This window comes from Lissotriton helveticus, chromosome 3_1 (genome assembly GCF_964261635.1).
Source record: "Lissotriton helveticus chromosome 3_1, aLisHel1.1, whole genome shotgun sequence".
NCBI classification, from domain to species: domain Eukaryota; kingdom Metazoa; phylum Chordata; class Amphibia; order Caudata; family Salamandridae; genus Lissotriton; species Lissotriton helveticus.
Window position 1 is genome coordinate 759,354,331 of NC_136061.1, and position 12,900 is coordinate 759,367,230.

The 12,900-nt window shown below is 45.3% G+C and overlaps 1 protein-coding gene across 5 annotated transcripts in view; it reads left to right on the plus strand.

Moving 5' to 3' along the window:
- SBF2 (SET binding factor 2) overlaps positions 1–12,900 on the plus strand; it is a 2,295,537-nt gene that overhangs the window by 1,868,748 nt on the left and 413,889 nt on the right. For 4 of the 5 annotated variants that reach the window (XM_078680952.1, XM_078680953.1, XM_078680956.1 and 1 more), the window contains 2 exons: positions 3,203–3,343; positions 8,242–8,337. In XM_078680952.1, coding sequence (XP_078537078.1) covers positions 3,203–3,343; positions 8,242–8,337 — 237 coding nt within the window. The remainder of the gene's footprint in view (positions 1–3,202; positions 3,344–8,241; positions 8,338–12,900) is intronic. The other variant, XM_078680954.1, reaches the window with a different exon arrangement.

Genomic DNA, 12,900 nt, shown 5'->3' on the forward strand with positions numbered 1-12,900 from the left:
ATTATGTTATGCTTTATACAATATGTGTATTTTCACTTTGCATTGTTATTTGCGTTACTCGCTGACAAGCTTGGCGTCATTGGCGTCTGCCCAGCAAGGATATGTACTGCTAGCTACTCTGATTCAGGCATGTGAATCTATGAAAGACACCCCTAATACTGGAGAAAAACAATAGTTACTTACCTGTAATCTGTGGTTCTCCAGTATTGGTGTCTTTCATAGATTCACATGCAACCCGCCCACCTCCCCTCAGAGGCTTTTTAGGCTATTTTGGGGTTACCTTCACTCCTTGCGAGAAAATCTGAGAGCCTGAGTCTCTGGGGAGAACATTCTGGTGGGTGCTGGCGCCTGATTGGCTATAGTTTGGACTATACAAAATGACTATGAGAGTCATAGATGTGGAAGTTTTTCCTACTGTAGCATTGGCTACTTTACTTCCTGGTTCCTTTTCTATTACTATTACTACATATTTATGGCATATTATTGCTTTTTTATGTACCGTGGGACTCCCACTCCGACGACGGGGAATGATTCAGGCATGTGAATCTATGAAAGACACCAATACTGGAGAACCACAGATTACAGGTAAGTAACTATTGTTCATCCAGTTCCTTCGAGCCCCACCTGGAGGGACTCACCAGCCCATGCTACCCTTTGGACTAGAACATTAGGTTCAAGCCCTCATGAAGGTTTGTAACTTATAGGGAATTTGGCTCCAATAGAAAAGGACCAATGTCCTTGTCACCAGGGTAACAATATCTGCATCTGCGTCCCAAGAAAATGGCAGCCAAATCCAAGAGGCTGCTGAACAGTTGAGCCCTGCAACATGTCCTGATTGCTCCACTCTTTACAGTTATTGAAGAGAGCCCCGCAGGAGCACAGCCTCCCCTTCGGCCCCCACTCACCTTTACCAGTAGGGTCACCGATAGTAGAGGCACTAGCAGCAGTGTGCGTCAGTCCTCAGGCCATGTGGGCCATCATAATTTATCAGCTGCTCACACTGGTGTTCCAAAATCATCTCAGGGACCTGGATGTTTTGATTTCTAGGGTGCACCCGAATACTCAACACTCTCCGTTGGTGTGCTAGAATGGTTAAGTTGGGAGAAAATGGTGGCTCAACTCAGAGGGCCATTGCGCAGTCAGGCACTCGCCGACTCACAGAGCGGGCGACTTCTGCTGCATATCCGGGCAACCTGTTCCTCCTGGCAATTAATAGGGTTGAGCTGATGCATGTCTGCCTCCTGCTCACCTTAATCGGGTGGGGTTGCCACGGGAAGAAGCTGATGGCAGCATGCGACAGTACCTAGGCTGCACGATACAGGGGTGCTCCACATACTGCTCATCCTGGGGCTGAGCGCACCTATGCGGAGGACTCCTGCTGCAACAAGCGCACCCAGAGGCTCAGAACTATCTCTAGAGCTTGGTAGGCAGGATTGCAGAGATGTAGCCCATTGCCATGGGTGTCAGAGGCTTAAAATGTGCGTGCCCCCAGGGAGCCTGAGAGCTACGCGTCTCCCATTTTGTTGGCTTACCTGCGCCTTCCAAGAAATATACATTTTAAATAAATTTAAATCATGTTATCAAACTTCATGTTATGTACAAATCTTTTGAATGTGCATATTTGAGCACATAGTTTTCCAATTTTTGCTTCTTTCTCTGACCAGAAATCTGTGAGTGATCTCTCGCAGTACACATAGACAATCATTTATACCACTTCCTGTTACCATTCTGCCTAGTTTGTTAGAGTGGGTCTCATAAAATACCTCGAGTCTAGATTACAGAAAAGCAAAGCATATTACAAGAATTTCTCGACGATTTCATCCTGCAGGGCGGTAGTAGGGGCAATGCCTGGTTTTAATTGACCTGTCTGGTAGAAAGAGGCCTCCAACTATTTTTTCAGATGCCATTTGCATCTCTCTGTTTCGAACCTTAAGCAACTTCCAGCCTCATATTTTCGAAAATAATAACACAGATTATACATACGTGTGTGTTTGTTGGGGGAGGGTCAGCTCTCTTGAACCATTGCTTTGTTTAAATCTCATTCACATTTTGGATCTTCCAAAAACGGAATACAGCTCAGGTCAGGACAATGAGTCAGAACACCTAACCCATTGGCTGTCTGGCACTCACTATAGGCATTTCATCTGATCAAATGTGCACACCCTCCTGAAACTTAGTGCAGCTCAGTTCCACGGCTAGTTTACCTGAACTGCTGGGTCACTCCTATATTTCATGATATATTTGTTATTGTTTTGCATAGTTCATAAGTTTTCAAAAAATATTAAATTCAAAATAATACATGAAAAAAACATCGACTACTTGTCAAGACATACAAATGTTTTCGAATGCCTGTTTGTCCATTGAAATTCAAACGAAATGGAACGTTCATTCTTCGTTCGGAATTATCTGGTACTGTAGTGCAACATAGTGTTCCGTTTTTCTTAAACCAATACATTCTACTAAGCGAGATGGACAAAGCAAAAAAAGGGCTGCTTATCAGAAACGTTGCGGTAAATACGTTCTTGGAAAAGCCACCATGCGATCAAGGTAGAAAAGTGGTAACTAACAAGTACACGCTTTTGTTTACAGTAATTCATATACTCACACAGTCACACGCACAATATATCCACAGCGTGGATCTTGTATATAATGAAAAGGTGCCATTTACTAAATTTACCAGCTTTCAATTTAAAGCCATCCTTATACAATAAGTAGATTAATCCGATTGAAAAGAGGAGGCATTCCCTGACTTAGTAACATATTTCTAATGGTTAAATGCAGCATTGTTAAACCTTCATTCACCATGACTCGGATGTTTGTCAGTTTCTAGTAGTTTTAGGCTGACTGTGCTTCCTCACTTGCCATTGGGGCGTAATGCAGACCCCTGCAGGTTATGCGACGCAGATGGGGGGGCCCAACGCTTCAGGTGCCGTCCAAACTTTCAGAGGGGCCCCTTCTGCTCAAGGCCAATGAATATCTGGGAGATATGGGAGACTCAGGGGCCCCTTTTTTCACATTCTGCGGGGGGGGGGGGGGGAGCATCACTTTTCTAACACCACTGTCTTTTGTCTATTATCAATCATGCACAAACTGCTTGTTGTGCCTCACGATTGCACCAATACCGCTTTTCTTGCATTGAGTACTGATTTAAATGTGTATTCTAACGTGTCCCGCTCCTCTGTTTTTTCTCCTGTTCATAAAGCTCCGGTCTCATCACTTGAATCATCGAGCAGTATCGAACAAGAAAAATACCTCCAGGCCCTGGTGAATGCCATTTCTGTTCATTTCAAGCAGAATATCACTAGTACTATCAAAAGCAGACCAGCAATTGCCTTATCACCAGGTAACGATTGGTAATGGTGTGTTTTATGTTATCTTCGCTGAGCTAGGGGCCATTCACCATATACATGTTCTGCAGTCTGACTTGTGAAGGTTTCAATGTCTCTGTAGTGTGGTCCACCCACAACCCTTCTTTTCCCTTTATACTGGCCACACCCCTCCTAGAAACACTCCTACCCCATTCCAAGAACTCAAAGGGGGTCTTACAGCTATCTCTCGTCCCAGTAAAGGTGGACAGAGACAGGGTTTTGCTAGTCAGTCTCTGTTTTATTTAGTTATTTTATGACCATGTTCCGTGGTATTTTCTAAATGTCCCCTAATATGAAATGAGGGAATGAAATGCCCAAGTTACTATTTTAAAATATCAACACATGCTTTATAAACATTATTGGGGTAAACTGTTTGATGGTGAATGAAATATATCAGGGTGAAACAATTACGATTTCTGTGGATTCAAGGGGGCAGGGTTGCAGTCCGTAATCCTGCAGCTTGCCACTAAATCCTATATTTCAGTCCAACCATGTATACACGATTATAGTAAAGATTATTGCAGAGTTTACCGGCGCTTGTTGAGAGAAAGACAAAGGTTACTATTAAATCAGACCGAGGGTGCGATGAGGTGATATCTGCGGAAGAGTGATATATTTTATACCTGTCACTCTTATGTCTGTCAGAGAACTGTGCCACTATCAGTTTTCAGGCCACGGTACAAATATCAATAAACGCCACTTGCTCTAAATTTATGCACATGTGCAAGCAGTTGTCAGTATTTTCTCAGTGGACTTCAAATTTGTTTTCTTCTGCTTCATTCCCCAACATGTCATTGAACTTATTCGGTTTTTAACCTTCAAAGCCTGTGTGCCTTTCAGGGCATTTAAAGCTAATCTCAGACTACCGGAAACAAGACTTTCGTTGGCCAACATCTTTAAAAGATTTATGCTTTTTGATCGCAATACTAATTGATTGGCACAACTTTTAGATTACTACATTTTTCTAAGATTTGACTTGAAATCTTCAAAATTATATTTTGGGTGCTCATTAAAAATGAACTGCCACTTCTACTTTTTTCCTGACCCAGGAGAGTATTTTCTTAGTAAACACGGATAGGATTTGTCAGGATGATGGTTGAGCTTACTTTACTGAACGTTTAGCATCATATTTCCACATCTTAAATGTGATATTGGCCAGTTTGCTTTTCATGCCCTGATAGAACTGGCTGTGTGATTCTTGGATTTCAAAGACACTTTTTTTTCCTATTTTATTGCACCTACTAAAATGTTGTTGTTTGCAAGTAACTGTTTTCAGGCTAGATTAACCTTTGGGATTATGCATGTGTTTCTACACTTCTAATTTCATAGGAGAATACTGTATGGCCCAGAAGTAGAATTATACTGGTGCCTGTATTTTTGTAACCGGTATTACATTTTGCAAACTGACCTATGTACTAAAGGGTTGGTACATAAAAATTTCGAATCTAAGTGCTTTGCAATCTGATCTACTTAATTTATATTTTTAAGTTGCTTGCAAATTGCGACTCACTTTCATTGGATACAGTCACAGCAATGGGAAGCGGCAAGGGTGAGCATTTAAAGACTTTTTTTTAAGCACCTTGATTTCCCTAAAGGAAATCAGACTGTTTTAAAAAAAAAAAAAACAGCACATTTTTTTTACAGTTTCTTTCAGAGTTGGCTGTCATCACCATGGTCTACTGTTCCAGAAACCTTTCCTACAATTCACAAAGGGCAAAGTGCCCCCTTCCCTTTTGCTGATAATTTACCACCCCAACTTGTATGTTAACTTTTCAATGGTTTTCTACCAGAAATACACTTGTAATTCGTTTATGCATACAGTATACATTTTTTATATGTAGGCATTTGGAAGGGACGCCCACAACACACCATTTGCAAATACTAAATGTGTATGTATTCTCAATTCCATTTTGGGAGCCAGTAAAGCAGTGTTTTAAATGAAAAATTAGAAGTGCCGGTACGCAGTAATTAGACTTGGTATCCAGTTAGGGACGTGGCTGTGAGCCAGGAACTTAACAATAGCCACATAAATAAGCTTTAATGCAAATGTTCTGATTGTCATGTAAAGCGCTTAAATGTCCATGGCCCATATTCGCGCAATATCAAACTGCCTCCTTACATAGGAGAAATGGCAAGGATCAGCTTCTGTTTCATAGGCGCAGGGCCTAATTTTTGGCAGTTTGATATTGCGCAAATTTGCGTTTGGCATTTAAGCGCTTTATATCACAATCAGAACATTTGCATTAAAGCTTACTTTTTTTAAGCACCACTGGTTAAGGGAGTTGCCCAGAATCACAGGATGATGAGCCCACAACGGGATTCGTACCTGCTTCTCAAGTTCTACTGTCGGCAGCTCTGACCACATCCTAATTGTCGTTGCGATGAGCAGGAGCAACCCAGTGCAGGAATACACCGCTGTACACGCTCCAGCTGAAAGGGTAATTTTCATTTGTTTTTGTATTACACGTACCCAAACTTCAGGGCATGAGCCCTGCTGCTTCTAGGAGTACCGGTACTCTCCTTGCCCGAAAATAAGTTCCGGTACTCAGGGGGAGAAAACTGAGAAGTGCTGGTACTCAGTACCGGTGAGTACCGGCCCATTTAAAGCACTGCAGTAAAACTTTACTAACCCCTACAATGGAATTGATACATAGGATAGCCCTTTTTTGTGGTTGCAAACTCCAATTCGAGAAAAAAAGGTTGATTCATCTGGAACTATAGTTCAAGTCACGGTCATCTACAACCAATAAATATAAGTGATTTAGCTGTGTGGGTTGTCAGTCAGTGTGTGCATGTTTAAGTGGAAAGCATTTTTACTGCACACCTCCTTGATTTATTGCAGGGGCAGATACTTATGGAATCTGCTTTAAAATGGGCAGAAATGACGGTGATTTTTTATTTGCCATTGAAGTGGTTGAGTTAAAAATACATTTGCCTTCCGCTTTTCTTCCTTATTGGAAATGCATTGGATTGACCCTCAATATCTTGTGACAGTAGACACGATTTCCATGTCCTTGATACCCTTGCCTTCAGCCTTAAGCATGTAGGAACTCTTTCAGTGTATAGTGGAAAACCTGCACACACATTGTACAGTTGACGGATCAAATAAACAGAGCGATGATGCTTTACATACTTGCAAGTGAATTCTCTTCGGATTGAAATATGTCAATAAAAATTAAAATATTCGTATGTGAATTCAGACTGTATTTTCGTTGGCATGTGATAACATCGAGCTCCTTAGGCGACGGTAATCTACCATGTGGGTGCATGTGGTTTAAAAAGCGTGTCTGCTTATACTACTTTGCTTTATTTACTGGAACGTTGTTTGATTCGCCATCAGCCCACGCAAGTCTGTTAAATTTACGTTAAAACCATCAAACATAATGCATTAATTCATCCATTCATTATTCAGTTAACTCATTGTCTTACACATCATTCATACCTTTTAATTCTTCCCATATGTGACATGTATATGTTAAGTTAATCGTAAAAACAAAGAAAAAGTGTTAGGTGCTCGCAAGTCCCGTCCCTTGTTTCATACTATGTGGGAAGAAACACTTTGTGGCCTGTATTTGGACTTATGCCACAGATAGTGAGATAGAGGAGCATAGGCGAGTGCTTTGTTCCTATACCACCAGCTCTTTGAAACTGCTACAGCAAATGCAAGAAATGAACACAGGCATCGCCTGTCATGGCGGGGTTAGGATCAACAAGATCATGATGCTCCACCTGCAGTGCTATCAACCCTGGGACCCTTCCGCTCCGCACTAACAAACTCCTGTGCTTTTGTTTACTGTTCAAAGAGTCCCCTCAACAACATTGTCCAAAGTCACCGCCTCAACCCGATTGTTTGGACCTGGGTAATCCTTGGACCATTTGTGCCAGCCCACCAGTAATAATTAAACTCATGAGTTGTCTGGCAAAGTGAGGGTAGATGTCTCTTTCCAGTTGTCAGCGGATACAGAACGTTCAGCTGAAGACTAAATAAAACACCACTTTAACTCCAAACGCTGTTAATTGGAAATTAGAGGTCTCAATCTCATTAGGCCACAACTGAATCATCCAGCATATGTCCTTCCTCCAAAATAACTGCTGTGCCCCCATGTCCTGCACCTTATTCAGAAGATACGTGCATATGCTACATTAGTTAAGAAGCCTCCTTTTGCCAGAGGGCTGTGTTCATTTCACCACAGATAGAAGCAACATAATTGGCTTTCCCAGGGAATGTCTTCATTTCAGTAATCAGTAATTTCACCACCTTGGTTCAGTGTCCCTCATGCTAGCACTACTCTCTGGATTACACTTCCACAGTAAATGTTCTGCTTGCACAGTTGATGTACAGTGACAAGTGCCCCAACCCTTCCTTATAAAGCCACCTCTCTCCGTGATGTAATTATACATACTATATTTTGGGACCAAAGGAAGTACAGAATTAAGTTTTGAACTTTTAGTGCTAACTTTGTTCCATTGCTAGCAAAGTGCCTTCCCTCAAATGTAGACTCAGCTGATCTTGTGTAGTCTTTTTTGACAGCTGATGAATTGAGAGGAGTTTAGCACTACATGAAATTAGTGTGAGACATGTATACCACACGGATCCAGTACACATAGGAGAGATGTAAGTGCATCCTTGCCTCAATTTTGAAAGCATTGACATAAGTGGCAACACTTTAAACATTATTGGGACAGTTCCACACAGTGGTAATAGATGTTGCAAAAATCTGAAGTTACTATGCTGGAGACTAACCTTTCCTAAATTTGTTATGCATTCAGATTGTCAGTTGTCGCTTAAATTGTGTTCCATGCATTCTTGAATTTTGTCTTGTTTGTCTGAATTTTTATTGCATTTCATTTTTATTTTTTTCACTAACTCCAGGAAGTGAAAGGAGGGCCTCAAGAATGTCCACTGTGGTTAATCAGGTTGTCCCAGGACAATTGGATGTGAGTCTGTCCAATAGCTTTGCACGTGGAGGTTAGTAGGACTGAACTCCTAATTCGAGTATTCTAATACCGTAGCCTTACAAATAACACGGAGTTCCCTTTCACTTCTTGGCAGAGATCACAGTATCCTCAGTAGGAAATATCTAGAACAGACTGCAGAGCGTGTCTCTACTAGGTGCTGGATCCTTTTCTAACTAAACCATCTAAACCATCTTGCCAGCCTGTTTACTAGTAAATTGAACCATCACCACTCAAATAACAATGCTGGTGACTGCAAGTTACACCAAATATTACGCTCTAAATTATAGTTTGCATTGATTCATTAGCTTCATTAAAGAATGCTCCCCCATAGATTGTAAATACAGGGTGCTAAATAATTTCTCCTCCATTCAAGCGCCTTATGCCGAAGGACTTTAGGTGACAAAATAATAGGAGTTTGTCTTGCAAGTGAAGGGCTATTCCCCCTCCCTGCTCCTTCTGTCCACCTTTTAACTGCACCTTTTCTTCATGACCCTTTCTAATCTGTCCTTTCCTATGCTGTCATAAAGTTTGTACTATCCACCCTCTTCACATTTATATAGGTTGTTTGTCGCCATTTCGTTGTGCATTAGGTTGCAGAATATTTCCAGATCCCTTGTTATAAAATATACTATAAACTTGTGTAATCCCTGCACGATAACTTGTTTGTGTTTCTTATTTTTTCATACATCCCAGACCCAACTGAGGCATCTGAAAGTTAATAACTAAGATCTGTTTATCCCTATAGCTGTAGGTTTATTCATTTTAGCACAAGTGACATAATAGGTTACCTAACAAGCATTTACAATGTAATAGGTCTCACAATGAAATTATTTTGAGCTATTGACATTGTAAATGGGAATGCCTTTAAAAAACATAAAAAAGGCATTGTTATTTACAATACCAAAAGCAACACCTATTGCATTGCATAGCGCGGTGTCCGTGAAGACGGCGCTGCGCTTTTTAAAGTAAAAAAAGTGTGTGTGTGTGGGGGGGGGGGGGGGGTTGTTAAGGAGGGGGAAGAGAGAGGAGAAATAATGACTCTCAGTCAAGAGATCCGGGTTAAATCCATCAATCTTTTGCTCACCATGCCACCCTCCCCAGTTTCGACCTGGCCATATGCAAATCAGTCTTGACCCTGTGCCTCATGGGAACAGTCCAGCCCAAACTGCCAAGCCAGGTTCTCCCTGGACCGGAAACAAGCATCCTAGGACTGGTTTTGGGGGGGGATTCACCCATCTTCAGCCAGGATAGCTTGATTCCAGTGGCACAGTGAGCCCAGGGCCAAATCCGGGGTATGTGCCCGATATTTTATAGCATGGGAAAGAGAGTAGCTAAGAAATTGTACCCCTCGTGTAAGGGCGAAATTACTTGCAAACGGGCTCTGCAAGAAGGAGGAAAAAAGATATTATAGTATAAAGTTTAGAGTTGTTCCAAAAAGGTACTTTGAAAAGTGTCTCTTGATGGCTGGGTTACAGTGCACTTCTTATTAATTCAGTTTTTGAAATTTGTAGTACTTGCAGCGGCCCCTCTTTCGTTTGGTTTCCACTAAATACCAACTATCTCGACTGATGTCACTGTCATTTCTCATCTCTGTAGGTGATCGAATTTTCGACTTTTACTTTGCCATTATTTATTCGAGGGGTGAGAGACGGAAAATACAGGCTTGGAGAGAGATTGGGGAAAGAGTGTGTGATTAGAAAAAAAGAGAGGGGGTGTAGAAAAGAGAGAAAGGAGGCTGATAAAGAGATTAACGAAGTGTGAAAGAGAAAGGGGGAGAGAGAAAATGAGATGGAGATAGTTGGAGTCCGAGCAGAGAGGAGAAGCAAAAAGGGCGTGTGCGAGAAGGAAACAATGTGAGAGGGGCTGGGAATTAGTAATGAAAAGAGACAGCGGGCCATGCTCTGACACAGATATATAGGGGCACAAACCGGCGTATGTGAACTTTTGTGCAGCACAGTTCTGAAAGGGAAACACTCCCCAACTCCCAAGTTGTGCGTAGTGTCCTGCTGCACAGCCCCTGTGGGTTCGAGTTGTGTTTGTGCGTGTGTTTAATCCCTTTACACCTATTTTTGTAAAATTCCTCGACAGTGCCCCGTGTGCTCGCTCCGCTCGGTGGTCCTGTTCTGTATGTCCAATCTGTGTGTGTCCGAGCTCTTTCTCACGCTCCGTGTATTCCCGGTCTTACCCTGGAGACATGCGAGTGTCCGATCCATCTGAAACGTTGTGTGTGTGTCCAGTTCATTTATATTAGCCACTTGGGAATTGCATGGCCCGGTTATATATACTTGACACGAGGCATCAAATTACACATGCAATATACGGGGCATTACATCTGAAAGAAACAGGTTAGTATTAGATTCCTTACCTTAGAATATCCCCAGGCGTCAGACTGGATCCGGAAAATTTTGCGTAGCAGTACCCCTGCGCGTCGGTAGGCGTCGTCTGCGGCTCCGCGTCCGGCGCCTGCGCGTGCTGACATCAGTTCTTTTTTCCGCGCCAGCAAGCGCAGGTACCCTTTAGTCACTTTTTGACTAAGCTTTTTCGATCCTTTTTAGATCCGTTTCGAGTCTACGACTCCATCGGTGCCGGTAGGGATGCCCGGGTTCAAGCCCTGTGCCGACTGATGTCGCTTACTGACCCCCACCACCGGTTCCTACATTGCCTGGGGCCCGACCACGATGACAAGTCGTGCCCCGACTGCCGGGCCATGACGTCGAAGGCTAGGCGGGAGCTGTCCCGTAAGCGCCTCGAGCTCCGGCAGTCGGCCCCGTGCCGCTCGAGGTCCCGGTCCGGAAGGAGGTCGAAGGACCGGTCGCAGGGCCGGAATCATCACAGCTCGGCGAGTCGACACAACTCGTCAGGCTCCAAGTCCTCAGATAAGAGGCACAAAAAGTCGAAGAGGCGACATCGCTCTTCTGACTCCCTCCGACACTCGTGCGACGCGGCCGGGGGTTCGGGTGACACCGCCCACGCGGCTCCGCCGGAGCCGCAGGCGTCGCGGCCTGCTCCCTACCCACCGGTCCCTGGGCAGAACGCGACGCCGGAGGAGATCGATGCCTTCCTCATGGCCATGAGGTCGCTCTCTCCTCCGTCGGGTTCCGCGGCGCCTTCGGGCCCAGTGGACCTGACTGGGAGCCCAAGCGGGCCGGGTGCTACGTCGCCGTCGGCGACTTCGGTCCCGACGCCGCAAGGCCCCACTGGATCCGGTTCTGGGTCACCGCTGGTGGACTTTACGACCCCGCCAGCGCCGACCCCTAGGGTGTCACCCCCGGCGCCGTCCTCGGATGACATCGTCCCTGGTCCAACCCTCGGTCGCCGCATTCGACGCCGGCCCGAAGAGCAATTCTTTGAGGATCTGGGTCCATCCTTTATCCCTAAATTTCAGGACATGGATGATGAGGGAGACTGGGGGGTCTGAGGACCCCTTGGCACGTGAGTGTCAGTCATATGAGGACTGGACACAGGAACTAGGGGAAACCAGTGGCCTGGATACCTCCCCAGACACTGGTTTTGTCTCCCCTCCTACCGTAGCTACGGAGGAGGGGGCAGCTTATAGTGTGTTGGCTCTTGAGCTCCCCGTTGCAACAGTGAGGTCCAACATTCTCACAGAGGTCCTTAAACCGCAGGTAAGCTCCCCAGAGTCTCTACTGCCGTTTAATGAGGCTCTCACAGACATCCTGTTGGGCACTTGGTCCAGGCCCACTACAGGCCCTCACGTAGATAGGAACGTCGCTAGGCGCCACCGCCCAGCTCCGGGCGACCCTAGTTTCTTGTCCACCCACCTCAATCCCGAGAGTCTGGTTATCCAGGCCTCGACGACCTCCCAATACGCATTCCCGACGGCACCACCAGATCGGGAATCAAAGAGGTATGAACAGTTCGGAAAGAAGATGTTCTCCTCCCTTAGTTTGGGGTTGCGGTCAGTCAACACCTCGTGCCTCTTGGGCCGTTACACCCACTCTCTGTGGGATGCAGTTGCGGCCGTGCTGCCTGAGTGCCTGGAAGGAGCCCGGGCGAAACTCGCGCAAGCCCTTGCGGAGGGAAGAGACGCAGCAATGTGGACTGGATACCACGGACTCGCTAGGAAGAGCGATTTCCACGTCTCTGGCGGTTCGCCGCCACGCCTTGCTGAGGTCCGCCAACTTTTCTGCCGATGTCCAAAACACCCTTATGGACATGCCGTTCGATGGCAGCCACCTCTTCGGTGGCAAGGCAGATCATGCGCTGGAACGCTTTAAGGACTCCAGGGCTATGGCCAAGTCCTTGGGCCTGTCGCCCCCGCGCCAGCAATCTTCTGCCCAGCGCTCCTTTCGTGGCCACGGAAGGGGTGCTCCCACACTTCCTGCCAGCCACGGGCCGCAGACTAACATTCAGCGCGGTGGCGGACGTAGTTACCATCGCGGCAGTAACAGGGGACAACGGCGCGGCCAGTCCACATCCATCCCAGCAGAATCCGCCTCAAAGCCTTCCTAGTCCGAGCTTTCAGGACCATTTGACGCCAGTGGGGGGCAGGGTTCGCCATCACTTCCTCCACTGGCGCTCCATCACATCGGACAGGTGGGTGCTTCAAATC